General features: G+C 46.8%; 1 protein-coding gene across 2 annotated transcripts; it reads right to left on the bottom strand.

Moving 5' to 3' along the window:
• On the bottom strand, positions 1–19995 carry TOLLIP (toll interacting protein). Of its 2 annotated transcripts, XR_013623403.1 has the most exons (7): positions 19642–19973; positions 19108–19248; positions 18471–18653; positions 18043–18195; positions 5643–5733; positions 931–1305; positions 1–870 (listed from the first exon to the last, which is right to left on the bottom strand). XR_013623403.1 is itself a non-coding variant. In XM_068117862.2 (6 exons), the coding sequence occupies exons 1-6, from the start codon at positions 19669–19671 to the stop codon at positions 1097–1099; spliced, it is 807 nt and encodes a 268-aa protein (XP_067973963.1). In that variant the 5' UTR covers positions 19672–19995; the 3' UTR covers positions 1–1096. The 2 variants fall into 2 exon arrangements, 1 of the variants encoding a protein (XP_067973963.1); XM_068117862.2 differs by having other exon boundaries at positions 1–1305; positions 19642–19995.
• Positions 19996–20645: the final 650 nt, after the last annotated feature.

Raw genomic sequence — 20645 nt, 5'->3', positions numbered from 1 at the left:
TTCGGTTACAATCTGTTTTTATTTCCGAATCACAAGGTTCACAAAAGCATCTACAACACTTGGCACACAGTTCACAACACACGTACGTATATTTTACACGGGAACCAATGTCTGCCGCAAGTTCCGCTTGCATGCAAAGAAGAGCCGAGGTTTGTGAGAGAGTGCGGGACAAGGTACAACCATCGTATGCTCACGCCTTTCGTCCCGTCACACCCACGGCGGGTCTGAGCGTCACCGTGTGCCAAATCACATGCTACACACCGTCACCATGAAACTCGTGAAAGCAGAACTGCCCGTTACATATCCATTGGGTCCAAGGAGACGTTTATTACTTTTTAGTACATGTGGCATTGGGACAAATAGGATTTTTGCCTTCTAGCAAAGAAGAAGGAAGAGTAAAGAGAAGACCACGACATGTTGAGGAACATTGGAATGGCAAAACCATCGGCTCAAAGCCGCAAAGTATCCATTGCTGTGCCGAGCCTCACCTGCCTCCAAAGCCTACCGTTTGGTCTCAATCACATTCCCAAATAACCACCAACGGATCACCGTCTCATACCTGCAGCATGCCGAGGCCGATCGTGCAACAATATACACCAAAGGTTTGCAAATTTCATTGAAACACTTCAAACCGAGTAAACATCCAATAAAAAGTTTGGAGTCGAGTCGGAGTTGCACTTGTGGTGATCGCACCGCCGGCTATGCAACAAGAACGGGGCAAGGGATCGCACGGCATCTAGAACGGCGCAGGGGCCTCGCGGCATTGCCCGACGCATAGGAATCACGGCCTAACAATCAGAGCGGCATCGGGGGCCTCGCGGCATCTGGAAAGGCGCAGGGGCTTCGCGGCATCTAGAACGGCGCAGGGGCCTCGCGGCATTGCCCGACGCATAGGAATCACGGCCTAACAATCAGAGCGGCATCGGGGGCCTCGCGACATTGCCCGACGCATCGGAATCATGGCCGAACAATCAGAGCGGCATCAGGGGCCTCAAGGATGGGAGGAGGATGGAGATTATGGGGAGGTTGGAGAGGAAGCAAGTTACATGACAGGAAGCATCGGTATTACGGGGATCGAGAAGGAGACGAGACAAGATTACGTTGTCTCAGTCATTTGCAGAAGGGAATTTGCAGCTCTTTCCCTGTTCCCTCCACTGGCAGCCAGTACCGAGGAAATGACTTCAACAGAAAGTGATGGGAAAAGGTCCTGCAGTGCCTGAAGATCTTCAGGTGATGGCGTCTGTGGAGCTGCAACCTGCGACTGTGGGTTGGGAACTGTAGCTGGCACAGCAGGAGGGTAGATGCCTGAATGTGGTTGCGACAAATGATGGAGAAGAGGTTGGTGTGGGAAGGAGATGGAGATAGATGGAGGGGAAGTGGATGGGGTAAATGGAGGGAGAGGAATAACATTTAGTGCAGTTATACACCAGAGGCACCGGATCCGTGGTGCATTTGTGATATATATTTGTCAGTGTTTTGTTTTGGGGTTTTTTTGCATACCAAGTCGAGGCTCGTGGAAGATCGAGAACACTGAACGGATCAGGATGCAACAGAACAAACAGGAGAGCGAAGCGGGGGCACCAACATCAGGGATGAATGATAAAATATAGGGAGACTCGGACAAATGACGAGCGTGGGGACGAATGAGGGGTAGGAGAGCACGCACCGGGTGGACAACATGGATACAAAAGGAAACACTCAGGAAAGAAAAACTGTAAATTTAGAAGGAGGTGGGCTTGGTGGAGGGGGACTGAGTCAATCTGTGAAATAAAGATTATTTTCTAAAACTGTCAGTTTAGCCATTGGTTCACCAACCCGCCTCCCACTTGTGCATCACGTTTATCCATGCCGTCAACAAAAATTCTTACCTCCCATCGCATTATATTTATCTTTGTCCAATTTGGGAATTGTTTTGTTCATCTCTCCACTTCATGTCCTCTCTTTCTGCATTCCTCCTCACTCCACCCCATCAATGCTTCACCCTCAATCCACCCCATCAATGCTTCACCCTCACTCCACCCCATCAATGCTTCACCCTCACTCCACCCCATCAATGCTTCACCCTCACTCCACCCCATCAATGCTTCACCCTCACTCCACCCCATCAATGCTTGACCCTCACTCCACCCCATCAATGCTTCATCCTCAATCCACCCCATCAATGCTTCACCCTCACTCCACCCCATCAATGCTTCATCCTCAATCCACTCCATCAATGCTTCACCCTCAATCCACCCCATCAATGCTTCACCCTCAATCCACCCCATCAATGCTTCACCCTCACGCCCACCCCATCAACGCTTCACCCTCACCCCCACCCCATCAACGCTTCACCCTCACCCCACCAATGCTCCACTCTCACCCCACCCCATCAATGCTTCACTCTCACCCCACCCCATCAATGCTTCACCCTCACCCCACCCCATCAATGCTTCACCCTCACCCCCACCCCATCAATGCTTCACCCTCACCCCACCCCGTCAATGCTTCACCCTCACCCCACCCCATCAATGCTTCACCCTCACCCCACCAATGCTCCACTCTCACCCCACCCCACAATGAATGCTTCATCCTCACTCCACCCCATCAATGCTTCATCCTCACTCCACCCCATCAATGCTTCATCCTCATTCCACCCCATCAATGTTTCACCCTCACTCCACCCCATCAATGCTTCATCCTCACTCCACCCCATCATTGCTTCTGGTGTTTGTTCCCCCTCCATCCCCTCGCTTACCTCAAACGGCTACACAGCTGACTCCGCACATGAAAAATCTGAATGCCTCAACTCTGCGTTTGCGTCAAAATATTGTCTCCCAAACCCATCCCTCTCTGTACCCACCGTACCCAGTCGTACCCAGCTGCTCCTGGACTCTGTGTCCTTCTCGCCTGACAAGGTGGAGAAGTTTCTGTCAATCCTCGACTGTGATTCTGCAACTGGACCAGACAGCATCAGCCCACGGGTCCTAAAATCCTGCTCTGCCGCTCTTTCACACCCTCTCTTTTGCTCAGGGTCATCTGCCATCAGCTTGGAAATGAGCCAACATTACTGCTTTACACAAAAAATGTGCAAAAACAGATCCTTGCAACTACAGCCCAATCAGCCTTCTTCCAATTATCAGCAAAGTCATGGACTCCATCATTGTTTCGGATATCAAATATTTCCTCTTCTCCAATGGCTTGATCTCTGATCATCAATTTGGTTTCAGACCAGGTCACTCAACTCTGGACGTGCTGCTTCTGTTGTCTCAACAATGGATGGAGGTCCTCAATGCCAAACAGGAAATTAGAGCTGTCTCCCTTGACATATCTCATGCCTTCGATACGGTCTGGCACCCCGCTCTGCTCACTAAACTCTCCTCCTATGGTATCCATGGAAATCTCCACGCATGGCTTGCGGACTTCCTCTCTGGTCGGAGTCAAAGTGTGGCCCTGAATAGATTTCTCTCATTTCCCCTTCCTGTTCAGGCTGGACATCCCAGAGGCAGTGTTCTGGGCCCTGTGCTTTTTCTGGTCTTCATCAATGATCTCTGACTCTTGAAAATCCTCTGTATCTCTTTGCTGATGACTCCACTCTCTACAGACCTGGACAAAATCACAGACTGGTCAAACAAGTGGAACATGTCTTTCAATCCTGACAAATCTCACACTCTTACTATGTCTCTCCGAAAAGACCGACTGGACAACCCTCCCTTCTACTTTCTGAACAATCCTCTCCAAGGAGTTCTGTCGCTCAAGCTTTTGGGTCTCACTATCTGCCATGATCCTTCCTGGGGAAACCACATTTCCAAGCTGGCCTCCAAAGCCAGTCGCCGACTGGGCATTCTCCGTCGTGTGAAGTCCTTCCTTGGCACACCTGAGCTCCTCACCACATGCAAGGCTTTCGTCCGCAGCTCAATGGAATACTGTTCCCCCCTCTGGGCCGGTGCTCCTGCCTCACACCTAGCTCGGCTTCACGCTGTTGAAACCAAAGCTTTCAGAATCATTGGAATCTCCCGCAATGAAGCTAACTCCGAGGGCCTCTCACTCACTCACCCACCGCAGGCAGGTTTGGTGGTCTTTCTGTCTTCCACAGACTGTGTGGTCTTCTGTCTCCAGCCTAGCTCCCCCAGCTCTGTCTGTGCTCTGTCCCCCAAATATTCCTGGAGGTTGCACAAGATCTGCCTGCAACCCTCTTCTGGGGAAACTGCCAAAATCAAGACTCTCTGCTCACCTTCACTCTTTCATTCCTCTTTTCTCTCGTCTCTGGAACAAACTCCCTCACTCTCTTCAATCCCACTCCTCCCTCAAGGTCTTTAAAACAGCTGTTCACCACCATCTCATATCTTCCCCCATCCAAAACCAAGATCTTTTCTACCTCTGCCAATTCCCCCCCGATCCACTTTTTTGAAATACCAACTTTTTTCCTGGAACTCCTAGCAGTGTCCATGTGTTTTATACCTCTCCCACCCCCCACCCACCTTCCCATGCCTCCTCCCCTCCCCCACAAGCCCACTCCCTCCCCCCCCCCTCCCCCACAAATCTCCCTGCTCTCAAATGTTGTACTTGTGTGCTTCCGTTTTTGTTTTTTTGCACGAGCCTCCATCTTGCATACAAAACAAAAACAAGAACTGCAGCTCCTGGGAATGCTGAAACACGTGGCAACTTGCGGATGTAGAAACCACATTTGTTCTGCAATTTAACTGCACGTGTTTCTTCAACTCGTTCATGGAAACATTATCAGAATCCAAAGGGGAGGAATCTCTTTTGGGGTAATGCTTGTGGTCTGAAAGTCGCTTTACCTCTGATAAGATCAATTTCTCGTGTGGCCACCACGTAGTTCAGATCTTATGACTCCGGAAAACACTTTGTGTGGATTCATCAAGGAAAAAGTGTAAACAAACAGATTTGGGAAGATTGAAGAATTGCGCGCTGCAGTCATGGCCTAAAATGTGAAGCATTGGAAATAAAAACGCTATACATTTATTTAAAAAACAAACCAAAAAAAAACCTTTCTTCTCCAGAACCACTTTACAGATCGATGCCAAACTTCACCCATATGATCGACGAGCATGGAGAATATGGTTTGGATGTTTTTTTGTTTTTTTTCATTTTCATCCTCTGATGGAATTTAGCCTAAATGTGCACAAAGGTAGATGTTAAATATCTTAATCAATCAATAAACCTACGGATAACGGCACTGTATGTGATATAATGGAGTGCATGGATGATACGAGTATATGGGCCGTAATAGCATAGGGACATTTTTGTGGTGTGTTCAGTTAATGATGATATTTTTGTTCAGAATGAGCTCACGAGGCGAGACTTTGGGCTCTAACGAGCGCCATTCTAGTTATTGCAAGTAATGCACAATACAGCCTGTATATTAACAGAGTTTAAGAACGAATGCTTTAATGTAGACTTTCAGGCCAACCTGCACAATAGTTGATGCTTTGACACTATACCGGGGTCATGCAAAGCACAGGCATGACAAGATTGTGGGATAGGGTCAGGTCATCGGCACAACACCCAAGATAATGGAGCGAGTGGAAGAGAGGGACAGAGTCGTGGTAATCACAAAGGATCGACTTTGTGAAGTTGCAGTGGAACAATAGTAAAGACTTCAACATGAAGATTCAATAAAGGAGCAAAATCAGCCATACCTGGAGCTGGAAGGTATCCCACACCAGGACAGAACACGTGAGGTAGAAGCACCACCTGTTGGCCAGCACCAAAAACTGCACCAGGAAGAGCCTGTGACACATAGGTGATTGGAACTGGGTCAGGGTCAAGGTGCGGTCACAGTATGAGTAAAAGTTTAAAGGTGAGGGGAAGGAGGGGGGTGGGGCGTGCAAGGTGAACAGGTGATCAGAGGCCACAAGTCATTTACACAAGCCTGAGATGAGGATTAGGCATTCACCGTTTATGAAAATATTACAGTACAGGATTGTGACCGTGTGTACACGAAAATAATATATAAACGTTTACAAAAATCTGTAACCGTGTGCACGATGTGTGGCGTTCCGTTGCTAATCTAGACTATAAAAGGAGCTAACTTCTAATTCTAGTCTCCATCCATCCATCCATTCAGGGTGGGGTTTATGCCACCAGACTGTCAGATCAGTTCCCTCCAGCTCTAGGCGGGGTAAAGAGAGGCAGGACCTGCAAATATTATTTTTATCGCCGCCATGTTGTTTATAGAAGTTTTTAATGCCTCTGCGGATGAAGTCGCTGGAGGCATTATGTTTTCAGGTCGTCTGTCCGTCCGTCCATGATAGGTTTTCGTTACCGCGATAACTCAAGAGCGGCTTAAAAAAAAAAAAAAAAAAAAAAAAAAAAAGGTCCAACGGCTGAAGTGATATAATTCAAGCTTAGTATAGGTATGTGTAATGATGTAAAGATTAAGTGATTACATTCTGGGGGTCAAAGGTTAAAGGTCAAATCTGTAATAGCCGGCGAAGCCGGTGTTGTCAATGAACGCGTATGTATTATGTTGAAAAACCAGATTATGCTGGATCCCTTGGCTTGAGAATTTCGAAGCTTTGACGCACCAAATCGCTCAATGGAGGCCGCCATCTTGCGGATGCGGACGTATGCATAACAAATTGAAAAAAGTTCAACAGGAGTTTGTTTCACCCGTCTTTGATTCACAATCTAATGCACCTCTAATTTGTAATTAAAATACTTTAAGACCAACCTCGTTATCTTCAACGAAAATCGTCACCAAACACCGGAACCAATGAGATTCGAGCATTTGAAAAAATATTTCAAAAAAGCTTATTACGCGTTTCGGAAGGTGAAAACGGCATCAAATATTCAAAAATTGACGAAGAATTCTTTTTTAGAAATCTCGCAGCCGTAGGGGACAGTTTTTCACGGCCGGAAATATCCGAAGTTGAGACGGAATTCACTGAATTAATCAAGAAGTAAATTTTATCAATTTTAATCTCATCCAGAATGCAAATGGTGTCATTTTAGGTCTGAATTTGCGAAATTTTGTGACCTGACCAATTAGCAATCAGCTTAGGTCAGCCAATCAGCGCCATCGACACGGTTTGATTAACGACAGTCGCACATTGCCGTTGAAACGGCGCTATCGTCTGATCTGTCGGCACTGATCTTACTGCAAGCTAACTTCTACTGGTGGAGGAAGCCGCAGTGCCCGGAGAGAACCAGTCCTGACAGCGACTGAAGTTAGAAGACTACACACATACTGTGAAAACGTATATTAAGCCCAGTTAAAATTTCTTAAAATAGGCGCTAAGCTAGCACATCGTATAGTTACTTCCTTAAGCTTCTTGTGACATTTATTGTATGTAGGTATTGGGGAGGACTGTCTGCTCTTCTCTTTTACCAAGTCTTACCAGGTACGGTACCTACTACACCTACCTACTACCAACTACCTAAGCTACTGATGCCATCGTGATGGGTAAAATAGTGGCAAGAGGCTTTGGCTTCGCCGGCTCATTGCGGCTTTGCAGTCGGGTACTAGTATTAGCCGGCGAAGCCGGTGTTGTGAATGAACGCGTACGTATTATGTTGAAAAGCCAGATTTTGCTGGATCCTTTGAGAATTTCGAAGCTTTGACGCACCAAATCGCTCCGTGGAGGCCGCCATCTTGCGGATGGGGAAGTATGCATAAACAATTGCGAAAAAGTTGAATAGGAGTTTGTTTCACCCGTCTTTTTTTTGATTCACAATCTTATGCACCTCTAATTTGTAATCAAAATACTTTTAGCCGGCGAAGCCGGTGTTGTGAATGAACACGTACGTATTATGTTGAAAAGCCAGATTTTGCTGGATCCTTTGGTTTTGGCTTCGCCGGCTCATTGCGGCTTTGCAGTAGGGTCATATTAGGTCTATAACTTAAGAACGACTGAAGTGATCCAATTCAAATTTGGTACAGGTATGTATAATGATGTAAAGATTACGTGATTATATTTTGGGGTCATAGGTCAAAGGTCAAAGTCTGTAATAGGTCTACAACTGGAGAACGGCTGAAGTGATCCAATTCAAATTTGGTACAGGTATGTATAATGATGTAATGATGGAAGAAGACGTTTCATGGGTTGAGAGGAGAGATCAAAAAGCCTCGTGTGGAAGGAGGCCAAATAAATGAGCTGATCACAGAGGGGACTAATTGTGTCTTGTCTCTTTTGAGATTGACCCAAGCTGGTATCACCCTTGATTTTGGAGAGGCTGGATGAAGAGAATGGAGGGCAGAGTAGGAGGCCTCAATCGCTTGGAGGATAACGGGGTCCATAAGGCCTAGTGGAGGCGAATCGTCGCTGGCATTCCTTGCGATTGATCTTCATCGTGCTTATTTTTGGCTTTCGGCATCTTGGGAGCTATTCCTCACTGGGTCTCGTCCCGCACCTGGTCTCTGAAGCGGTCTGCTTTGAGTCTGGTGTTCACCCTGTGCATCAGAGAAAGGGAAGTCTCACCTGCATTATTGTGTTGTTGCATGAGTTTGATCTGTGGCGCCTAGTTGGTTAGGAATTGCTTTATTTCCAATCATTGTACATAAGTTTGAATATTCCCATTTACCTCTTTGTGTCCATTCGACTCGCTTGGTTCGTTCCGTTTTTGTTTATGGCGCGTTGTTACCCTCTTCCCTGTTTGCTTTACAAAATAAATCCTTTAAAAGGTAAGAAAACTTGTTTGAGCTATCTTTGTCTCCTTTTTGTGTGCGTTTGCTGTCGTTTTCGGCCAAATTGAATGATCCAGAGGGAACGGCGAAGTTGTATAAATTATTTGAACGCAGTGCATATTGTCCTTGGGGGCATATTGTCCCCTACCCTTCATCGTTACGTGCATCCCAATTGTTTGTCTGTTTCTGTCTACTTTCTTCCTCTGCCCTGCTGTTGGTGTTTCCCCTATCTTCTGCAGTTCCCTTTGTTATGTTGTGTCCTGATCTGTTCTGTGTCCTAGCTCTTTCACGAGCCTTGACCATGTATAAAAAAAGAAGAAGAAGAGTATAGCATTCCAATTTCAGTCGCAAAATTGGCGAGAATTGTAATTGGAGGGTCTGTATAAAATGAGGCACATACCTGTCCACATGTTTCAGCTAAGTCCACATGTTTGGGCACTTATTTCTATCACATTTTAAAGTTCATTGTGGCCATTATCTTTATCACTGGTGCAAAAATTTTATACCATTAGATGAGGAATTTAATATCCTTTCCAACAAGATACAAATCTTTGGTGAAAATACTTGTATACATTCTTTATACAACATAAAGTGTCAATGACCCTATATATAGTTTGGGAGAAAAATCTGGCTGTTGGTGACGTCATTGGTGGGTTGAATATCTATAACTACAAAAGGCAAAAAAGTTTCTCTCTCTCTCTCCTTGTTTTGTTTATGTTCTATGCACAGCCACATCTTTTAGGTTACACACTCCAAACATGGGGTACAAATACAACTTTGGGGCAGGTGGCGCGGCGGATGGGAGTGGAGGGACATAAATTATCTATGTAAATGTGTACCGTGCAGATAATTTAGGCCCATTGTCGTTTGTTCTACCAAATGAAGATTTTAGCAAATGAACATCACAAATGAGATTCCAACTTCTATATCATCAGAGCACTCGTGTTTCCATTTGGTGGTCTTTCCAAAATGGAGACTGTAAATTCCAAACGACTTGGTGGTGATGTCAACAGAGTAAATAAGTAAATTCCACAGTCTATTTATATGATCAAAAACGTGTATTTGTTTCATCGTAAGATGTAAAATACGGTGTGTACCCTGGTTTAGAACAGGTACACCGTATCCCTGCGTGTCGTAGGAGGCTACTAAGAGGGTTGGCATCAGGAAGGGCATCCGGCCATAAAAACATTGCCTCAAAAAGAGAACCATGACAATTACAACTACATATGGGCAGGGTACAGCCCGAAGTGGAGATCGGTTTCTGAGGTTTGGGACATGGAATGTAGGGACAATGATGGGGAGATCAGGAGAAGTGGTGGAAGTATTGGTCAGAAGAAGAGTGGACATATGTTGTGTGCAAGAGACGAGATGGAAGTGAAGTGGTGTGAGAATGGTGAAGGGTAGGCAGGGACAGAAATACAAGTTTGTGTGGCAAGGGTGCCGGGAGGGCGTGAATGGTGTTGGTGTCCTGTTTTCTGAGGAGTTTGTAGACAGTGTGGTGAATGTGACTAGAGTGAGTGATAGGTTGATGATGGTGAAAATGATGATTGGAAAGCTCTTGGTGAACGTCATCTCGGGATATGCTCCGCAGGTTGGTCGGAGCGATGAAGAGAAGGACAAGTACTAGTGTGCGATAGAGAAGCTGACGGAAAACGTGAAAGATGAGGAAGTTGTTGTGATAGGAGGAAACCTAAATGGACATGTGGAAAGGAGTATGGATCGTTTTGAGGGAGTTCATGGGGGTTACGGATATGGTGTGAGAAATGGAGAAGGTGAAAGGATTTTAGAGTTTGCTGATGGAGCTGATTTGTTGATTTGTAATACTCAGTTCCAGAAAGAGGATAATAACCTTGTTACATACACGTCAGGTGGGTCGACGACAACCGTTGACTACCTGATGGTGCGCAGGCGAGATAGGGGGCACCTCCAGAACACAAAGGTGATCCCGGGGGAGGTGGCTGTTTCACAGCACCACTTGGTTGTCTGCGACATAAGGGTGAAAGGTGCGAGGAGAGCTTGGCGGGTGAAGTACCAACCGAGAATGAAGGTGTGGAGGTTGAAAGAGGTGACAGTAAGGGAGGCATTAAAAGAGAGGCTGAGTAGGGTAGAGGATGATGTGGTTGAGCTTGAAAGTGGTTGGATGTCAATGAAAGATAGTCTGTTGGGAGCCGTTGGTGAGGTATGTGGATGGACAAAAGGACCACCGAGGCACTCGGAAACATGTTGGTGGGATGAGGAAGTTGGAAAGAGGATTGACGAGAAGAGGAAGAAGTTCAAGGAGTGGCAGAAGGCGAAGGGTACGGGAGCAGAAAAGGCAGAGCATGAAAGTTATAAGGCAGCCAAGAAGGCTGCAAAGAAAGAGGTAGCAAAGGCGCAGGAGGCATGTAGGAAAATGTTCAGAGAACGCTTGGATTTGGAAGAGGGTCAGAGAGCGGTATTCAGGATTGCAAAGCAGATAGCGAAAGAGAGGTGTGATGTGATGGGGGTGAGTTGCTTGAAGGATGAAGTGGGACAAATCGTTGTGGACCCAGATGGAATTAAAGGAAGATGGAAGAGATATATAGAAATACTGTTGAATGCAGAGAATGAATGGGATGGCAACAAAGAGAGAAACCCAGTTTTAGGACCGGCAGAGAAGATAACTGAGAAGGAGGTTGAGGAAGCGATAAAAGCAATGAAGGGTAGAAAAGCGGGAGGGCCGACGGGAGTTGTGGGAGATATGTTGAAGGCAGCAGGGAGTTGGGGTGTGAAGAGAATGACAGAGATCTGCAATCTGGTGGTGAAAGAAGGCTGCATTCCAGTGGTTTGGGAACCGAGTACCCTCGTCCCTCTATACAAGGGGGAAAGGTGACCCTCTGGAGTGTGGCTCGTATCGAGCGATAAAGTTATTGGATCATGGAATGAAGGTATTGGAAAGGGTGTTGGAGAGGAGGGTAAGGAAGAAAGTGAAGATCGACGAAATGCAATTTGGATTTATGCCAGGAAGAGGAATGACAGACGCGCTTTTTATTGTGAGGCAGTTGCAGGAGAAGTACATGGAGAAGAGGAAGAAGTTGTTTCTTGGGTTTGTTGATCTGGAGAAAGCATTCGATAGGGTTCCACATGAAGTATTGACATGGGCATTGAGGAAGTTAGGAGTCGAGGAATGGTTGATCAGAGTAGTGATGGCAATGTACAAAAGAGCGCGCACAGCTGTAAGGACGAAGGACGGGAACAGTGGTGAGTTTGAGGTGAAGGTGGGAGTGCATCAGGGGTTGGTACTAAGTCCACTACTATTTGTAGCTGTGATGGAGATGCTGGCTCAGAAAGTAAAGGAGGGTTTACCGTGGGAGTTGTTGTATGCAGATGATCTGGTGTTCATTGCGGAAAGTATGGATAGACTGAAGGAGAAGATGAACAAGTGGAAGGAATGTATGGAGACAAAACGTCTGAAGGTGAATATCGGAAAGACGAAGGTGGTGGCAAGTGGTAAAACATGTGGTGAGGTGAAAAGAACTGGGACGTGGACGTGTGCTGTGTGCAGGAAGGGTGTCGGAGTGAACTCCATTCAATGTACAATGTGCGCTGAGTGGGTTCATCAAAAATGTTGTGGTCTGAGAGGGTCATTAACCAGTGTGGCAGCTACATTCAAATGTAAGGTGTGCACAGAGGGAGCTGCAGATGGAGGAAATGTTGAGTTGGATCTTGGAGACGGCGTGAAGCTGGAAGGTGTGAAAACATTTTGCTACCTCGGAGACATGCTGAATGGAGAAGGTGGATCAGACTCGGCAACGGTTGCTAGAGTGAGATGTGCATGGAAGAAGTTTCGGGAAGTGAGTGGCATGCTGATGAGGAGGGGAGCGAGTGTCGTTGAAGCTGAAGGGAAAGGTGTATGCTGCATGTGTGAGAAGTGTTATGATTTATGGGAGCGAGACATGGGTAATGAGCGTAGAGCAGCAACGAAGGCTGAAAAGGGTGGAAATGCGAATGGTTCGGTGGATGTGTGGAGTATCGTTGAGAGGGAGGAAGACAAATGATGAATTGCGAAAGATGATGGGAATAGAGCCTGTGATTGATGCTGTGAAGAGGAACAGGTTGAGATGGTTTGGTCATGTGTTGAGGAAGGATGAAAGTGACTGGTTGAGAAGAGTGATGGAAATTAATGTAGAAGGAAGTAGAGGACGGGGAAGACCGAGAAAGACTTGGCTGAAGATGGTGGAAGAAGAAATGCGGGCAAGGGGGTTAACAAGGAGAGATGCAGAAAATAGGGCAAAATGGAGGAGATTGTCATGGGGACCGCAAGGCTAACCCCCGCTCTCGCAGGGAAAATGGCCTTAAAATGCATGTTGTTTTGTTGTTGTATGTATAATGATGTAAATATTAAGTGATTAGATTGTGGGGTCAAAGGTCAAATCTGTAATCGGTCCATAACTTGAGAACGACTGAAGTGATGCAATTCAAACTTGGTACAGGTCTGTATAATATTGTAAAGATTATGTGATTAGATTGTGGGGTCAAAGGTCAAATCTGTAATAAGTCTAACTTGAGAACGGCTGAAGTGATCTAATTCAAACTTGGTACAGGTATGTATAACGATGCAAAGATTAACTGATTCGATTTTGAGGGTCCCGAGGTCAAAGGCCAAAGGTCAGAGGTTATGTCAGGTAAAAAATGTGAACTTGTGAACAGCTGAAGGGATTTAAATTAAAACTTGGTATATGTATGTATAATGATGTAAACATGAACTGATTAAATTTGTGTCAATAGGTCAAAGGGCAGAGGTCATGTCAGGTAAAAATTTGCTAACTTGGGCGCAGCTGAATGGATTTAAATCAAACTTGATACAAGTATTATAATGATGTAATAATGTGGGCGGAGGCATATCAGTCGATGTCGTGGTCAAAAATTGCCGTTCTAGTTTCATACACGTATAGGTGCCGTTTCATGGTGGCTGCATTCATTAGCCGTTGCTATCAAGTTACTTTGATTGAATCATAAATTAATGTCTTTTCATAGAGATTAAAAGACATAAAATAAACAGCCACCCAGCGTGCCAGTCCAGCAAGATAAGCACACCCCTGCAATGCTGCTTTAAAAAAAATACGTTATTGAAAAAATATGGAATTTTTTTTACCTGCGATATGACTTGTCTGCGACACGTCTTTACATCTGTCATGATTTTTACCTGCGATTTTTACCAGCTTTGCACTGCCATTGTTATTAGAGTTCTTGTTGGGGGGAGGGGGGGTGTCGACTTTAGAAATGTGCACCCATTGGTCAGACAGATGCCAGACCACACCCACATCTGTCGCTTGACTCCACCCACTTTAGCACCGAGACGAAATGATATGGCCGCCATCGTTGTTTTATGGTAGGCCTCTGCTGATTATACACTGCTCGGTTTGTTGAGTCAGGTTTCCATTGGCTTTGTTTGGGTCTAGTGCTATTCACAATGAGGGACCCTGAAAAAAAATTAATCATATGTCGAATAATAAGGTTTAATCAAGCCTGGTGTTGGGCTAGCGGCTAGGGTGCCGGCTTAGGATCCTAGGATCCTGGGTTCGAATCCCGGTCGATCGCTGAATTAACGCCAGGGGGGTTGACTCAGCCTGTCATCCTTCCGAGGTCGGCAAATTGAGTACCAGTTCACTGGTAATTCCCTGTTTGTCGTAAAAAGGCGACAAAAAGGGTTGGCGGCAGGAAGGGCATCCGGCCGTAAAACATTGCTTCAAAAAGGGGACCAAAAAACAACAACAACCACGGTTCCCGAAAAAGGCCAACCCCCGCTTGCGGGGGAAAATGGCCTCCAAAGGTGTTTTTTTTTTTTTTTTTAATCAAGCCCGGTAATCGGTGATAATGCATGGTAATTGCGCGTTACATTATCAAGCGTTACGTTACATCAATTACTAAAAAAAATAGCGTTACGTAATTTATGAATGGCCCCATGTTGGGGTTAAGCAATCTGGGCGTGTGACAAATCGGCACGTTCTGATGTAACCATGGGGAGGGTGAGATGGATAAGAGATGACGAGTTAATCTTTTAATATCTCATTAAATGTGCGTTTCCCAATCGGTCTGTTGCCAGATTTTGTCATAGATTGTGACTAGTGTGGTCATTCATATCATGTATACGTCTTTACTCTCTCACATAACGGATTAATTTGTGAGTTGAAGCTGCAAAATCAATGGAACGTAATTACCACATTTATTGGTTGCTGTTTAACGTAATGTAATTACTCTTGGAGAAACACTTAACATGCGTTGGATGACGACTTATGACAAAACTAGGTGGACGAGTTGGTAAGGCGACAACAACAAGCGATTCGATTTTGGTTCAGCTCCGGATCGAAATCTGGTCCATCAGTGGATGCGAAAACAAACCTTTCAGCCTGACTGAGGTATGCGCCCTACCGAGTGCTGCACTGGTTCCCATCGAGTGGTTTTACCTAAATTACGGTCACATGATTTTCGGACTTTAAAATTTGAGCTCGTATATTGGACAACTATAACAAATTTATCTGCAAACGTACAGTACAATCCATCAATAATAATATCAATAATAATTTCCAGAGTGGGCCAAAAAAGAAAAAAAAGGAAAACACCAGATGGTATTCATGGAATACTTAACCTGCACAGTCAACTTGGTGCAAGCCAACTCTTTTGTTTTTGAAGGGTTGTTTTGATCCGATATGGCTGCCAGACCACGTGAGCAATGACATCATACATTTATATTCTCTAAAATAATTGTTGCGTAGATCACGCTCAAGCAATTTCAAACTGATCAGACTACGCGTTTTCCCTGTTGAATTATGACGTCATAATTAAGGCACCAATGACGTCATCGTTAACAGCACATATTCCCCATGCAGAGTTCTTTACAATGAGCCACGTTTAAATTTTTTCCATGGAACGGTTTTGGAGATACAGAAGTACAACATTTTTTGTTTTTTCAAAGATGGCGACCTGTACCGCGTGACATATGACGTCATAATTACCATTAAAATATTATACGTGAGGAGGCGCTCCGATGGTGAAACTTTCGTGTCCATCAGACCAACAGTTGCAGAGAAAAAATATTCATACTGATAGGATGGAAACGTTATACTTGTCGAATTATGATGTCATAACGAAGGCACCGATGACATCAACATATCTTATTCCCCATGGGGAGTACTTGACAATGAGCAGTGTTTTTATTTTTTTCCATGTAGCGGTCTCAGAGATATAGAGGTGTGAAGTTTTTCCAAGATGGCGCCCGTACGACATGACCGATGACGTCATAATTACCACTAAAATTCTTCAGGCGGAGGCACTCCGATGGTGACAATTTCGTGTCAATCGGACCTACAGTTGCTGAGAAAATAGATTTTAAAAATTTCGCTTTTCGCTTCACCCTCGCTCGTCTCCACAAGCATCGCGGGAAGAACCGGCACGTCCAACGTCCCCAGGTCGAGGATTCAGGCCCAGAATGGATTTCTCTCATCTCCCCTTCCTGCTCTGGCTGGAGTTCCCCAAGGTAGTGTTCTGGGCCCTGTGCTTTTTCTGGTCTTCATCAATGATCTCTCCGACTCTCTGGAAAATCCTCTCCATCTCTTTGCTGATGACTCTACTCTCTGCCGCTCAATTCTTCATCCCTCAGATCGGCAGTCTGCAGCCTCCTCACTCTCTGCAGAACTGGACAAAATCACAGACTGGTCAAACAAGTGGAACATGTCTTTCAATCCTGACAAACCTCACACTCTTACTATGTCTCGCCGAAAAGACCGACTGGAAAACCCTCCCATCTACTTTCTCAACAATCCTCTCCAAGAAGTTCTGTCGCTCAAGCTTTTGGGTCTCACTATCTGCCATGATCTTTCTTGGGAAAACCATATTTCCAAGCTGGCCTCCAAAGCCAGTCGCCGACTGGGCATCCTCCGTCGTGCGAAGTCCTTCCTTGGTACACCTGAGCTCCTCACCACATACAAGGCTTTCATCCGCAGCTCAATGGAATACTGTTCCCCACTCTGGGCTGGTAATTTATGAGGGGAGGAGTGAGGGGGGAGTTTGGGAGGGGAGGGGTGAGGGGAGAGATTTGGGTGCTCCTGCCTCACACCGAGCTCGGCTTCACGCTGTTGAAACCAAAGCTTTCAGAATCATTGGAATCTCCTGCAATGAAGGTAACTCCGAGGGCCTTTCACTCACTCACCGCAGGCAGGTTGGTGGTCTTTCTTTCTTCTACCGACTCCTCTCCGGCCTTGCTCCCCCAGCTCTCTCTGTGCTCTATCCCCCAAACATTCCTACAGGTCGCACAAGATCTACCTGCAACCCTCTTATGGTTAAACTGCCGAAATCTAGGCTCTCTGCTCACCTTCACTCTTTCATTCCCCTTTTTCCCCACCTCTGGAACAAACTCCCCCACTCCCTTCAATCCCACTCCTCCCTCCAGGTCTTTAAAACAGCTGTTCACCACCATCTCTTATCTTCCCCCATCCAAAACCTTGATCTTTTTTACCCCCGCTAATTCACCCCATATACACTTTTTCGAAATTCCAACTTCTTTCCTGGAAGTCCTTGCAGTGTCCATATATTTTATACCTGTCCCACCTCCCCCCAAGCCCTCTCCCTCCCACAGTTCTCTCGAGATGTCCCTGCTCTCAAATGTTGTGTTTGTGTCCTTCGCCCTCTCTCCCCAGCGGTTGTCTACCGCTCCCCTTATTTTGTGTTTTATGTGTCGGTTTGACTTTTTGTGTGATTAATGTTAGCTCTTTCACGAGCCTCGATCTTGTATACAAAAAAAAAAGGTCGAGATTCGAGTGGGCGGTGGCATTCCACATTGGTACATGTCCACGGTTCGCACAGCCATGGGAGACCAAATTCCCAGGAATTTACGAACACTTTTAATACAAGTTTTGTGTACTAGTGATGTCGGATTTTTCAATGTCACTGGTACATAAATTTAAGAACTTGTCATCCAAGATCCATTTGGATTAGAATCAGGAAGACAGACAAACAAACGAATACAATTGAAGTACAAATACCTGTTCTGGAGGAAAATCATCCGTAATACAGGAGTTGGATCGGTCATTTGCAATCCCGCGACACCATGCTTCGGTGCTTGGCCGCCTCCCGAGCTAAGACCGCTTTGCCCCATATCTTCGCACAGACCGGACTTCTGGCTTTGTGAACGAATTCCTTCCTTCACGAGCCAATCCCGATCGTGAACGTGACTCGGCCACGGGACATTAAAATAGCAAAGGTCAGACATTCTTCAAATTCTCTTCCTTTCCATTTACAATGTGCAGTGTGCGTGCAAAGTAGCTTATTCCTGCTTTAAAAACGGGACAAATTGGCACGACAATCCAAGCTCAGGAGTTCACAAGGTCCCCGTGGTGCCACGAGTAGTACACTGGGATTGGTGCCCCCGAACCGTGCTAAAGAATTCCGTTTCATACCGAGTACTGCATCACCAGGTTGATCATTCCCTCCTTGTCAGTGCCCTGGGAACCGCTCAGACAGTACCAGTCGTCGGACACGGTGCCCGTCCGCACACTTTCTGGAATAACCACGTGGGCCCATGCAATCCGGTCATCCAACGAGAATGCTCGCTGTTGGCACGTACACAACAACGATAAACAACATTGTGAACAAGATGCAAGGCATTCTGTCAATGACATTTATTAAGAGGTGTGGGAATAATAAAAATAATTACAAGTATTTAAAACAAGAAGAGGGGAAGAAAAAGCAGCGATTGTGAAGATTATGGAAAAGGAGGAAGGCGGAATAAATGGAAAATAAGATCAAATAGGAAGGTGTTCGCCAGCCGGAACCAAGAAAATCCTTCTGCGCAGTACGAACGTTATTTGGTTTGAATAAAGCAAACCTCATCAAAGATCTCGATGTAGAATGAGTCGACCCCGGGTGGAACTGCACACTGCAGCACCTTCCCCCATCGTGGCGTCCGTGCTCCGTTATAGTCTGTTGGTGTCTCGTAGATGGCGTGACCGACTCGTAGGCGACAGTACGGATCCATCCGAGTAACACCGTAATTCTTGGCCAGCTTTGCCTGGAAATGAATCCTCAGATAACATCTCTCAGGGCACGCGCGGGACGGACAGCCCGCAGGGCACGCGCGGGACGGACAGCCCGCAGGGCACGCGCGGGACGGACAGCCCGCAGGGCACGCGCGGGACGGACAGCCCGCAGGGCACGCACGGGACGGACAGCCCGCAGGGCACGCACGGGACGGACAGCCCGCAGGGCACGCACGGGACGGACAGCCCGCAGGGCACGCACGGGACGGACAGCCCGCAGGGCACGCACGGGACGGACAGCCCGCACGGCACGCACGGGACGGACAGCCCGCACGGCACGCACGGGACGGACAGCCCGCAGGGCACGCACGGGACGGACAGCCCGCAGGGCACGCACGGCACGGACAGCCCACACTGTCACAGGGCACGCACGGGACCGAGTCGGACAGTACATCAATCATCATCCCCATCGATCTCATCCCTCACCTGCACAGCCGTGATGCTCAACCGGCCCCCTCCCGCTCCCCCGGCGAGACGCTGGGCTGCGTGTTCGTCCCTCATGCTTTGGCTCTGCTGTGGACTCGGGACGAGGCGCAAAAAATCTACCGGCAGCTCACCTAGGAACACCTGCAGAGCACACGTAACGCGAGAAGCACCTTAACGTTGATCATTCCACGGAAGAGCCTTGTGCCGTTGTGGTCGTGATGGGACAAAACCAGGGAGCGGTCACGGAGCCCCAAGGAGGGTTCATCATGTCCCTGAGGGTTACACATGGGGCCACCTGTGACTGCGTCATCCCTCATAAACACGTACACCTTGCCCGAGGTTTTCCCCGCCTCGCCTGGTTCCACCATGGTCCAGTTACTCGGTGTCACGGTCACGTGATCTCCACCTCCCATGACAGAGACCTCGTTTAATGAGGTCTGTAATCTCCGGATCCAAACCCTCCCCCGCCACAGAATTACTCTTGCCATGTCCAAACCGACAAATCCCCCGACTCTCCTCCCCGGGCCGCCATACCTGTCCTCGAGCCGTGTTCATGGTAGTCATGGCTGATCAATCGGACGAGAATGGTTCTCACACTTCTTCCTTCGTTTGCTCCACTTATAAAAGCTCTTTCTCTGGTGGTGAAACTCGAAAACGAACGCTAAATTCTCAGAGTTTATCAATACTTCACGTTATCAGCACCACGTACAAAGGTCAAAGGTCGATACGGAAAGGAAGAATTAATTCAGGAAATAGTTTTCATACTTCAAGTCCATGTCAAGTTCTCTTGTCCATTGAACGCCTTTTGTTAATTCAATAAAATGTGTTTGTAACAAAATGTTCTCCAGAGAAATAAGAGATGAAGCAAAAAGATGTGAAGTCAGAAAAAAAACAAAAAAAACGCCCTTCAGGCGCCACCAGCTACACCGCACTCAATGCCAAAAACTGAACGGTAAGCTACAATACCATGACTACCACCACCTACACCGCACAAATGAGCACCACTAACTGCAACGCACATATGAATACCACCAGCTACACCGCACACATGAGTACCATCAGCTACACCGTACACATGAGCACACCAGCAAGCGTGTACAAATAAGCACCACCAGCTACACCGCACACATGATCTTCACCAGGTACACCACAGATATGACCTCCACCAGCTACACCACACACATGAGCACCACCAGCTACGCCACACACATGAATACCACCAGCTACACCGCACACATGATATCCATGGTGACTTTCCTGCAATAATCAATGTGATATTAAACGGATCCCTCTCTGCATTTTCAAATCGTGGAATCCTTTGACTCGGCATAGCTAATCTGATGGAGGAAATCTTTATTAAATTTAAAATTCTCATCTTCCCTCAGAGGCATTCTGAGTAGCTTTCATGGTTGTTGTAGCGGCTACCGCTGGGTTTACACAATCGCCTTGCACCTACCAAGTACGCGGAGCGATCACCATGCCGGGCTCGTCCAGGACGCCCGGGCAGGCCCGCGCTCAACTTGCCAGGCCTCAGCCGG

Source organism: Myxine glutinosa, chromosome 5, assembly GCF_964187855.1.
Source record: "Myxine glutinosa chromosome 5, kmMyxGlut1.1, whole genome shotgun sequence".
Lineage (NCBI taxonomy): Eukaryota > Metazoa > Chordata > Myxini > Myxiniformes > Myxinidae > Myxine > Myxine glutinosa.
This window is presented reverse-complemented; position numbering and strand designations above follow the sequence as displayed.

Excerpts from the sequence above, each read along its gene's own strand:
- TOLLIP (XM_068117862.2), bottom strand. The coding sequence starts at position 19,671 with ATGACTACCATGAACACGGCTCGAGGACAG. Across the intron at positions 18,654-19,107 it reads TGAGCATCACGGCTGTGCAG|GCAAAGCTGGCCAAGAATTA; the intron begins GTGAGGGATGAG and ends ATTCATTTCCAG. Across the intron at positions 18,196-18,470 it reads ACATCGAGATCTTTGATGAG|CGAGCATTCTCGTTGGATGA; the intron begins GTTTGCTTTATT and ends ACGTGCCAACAG.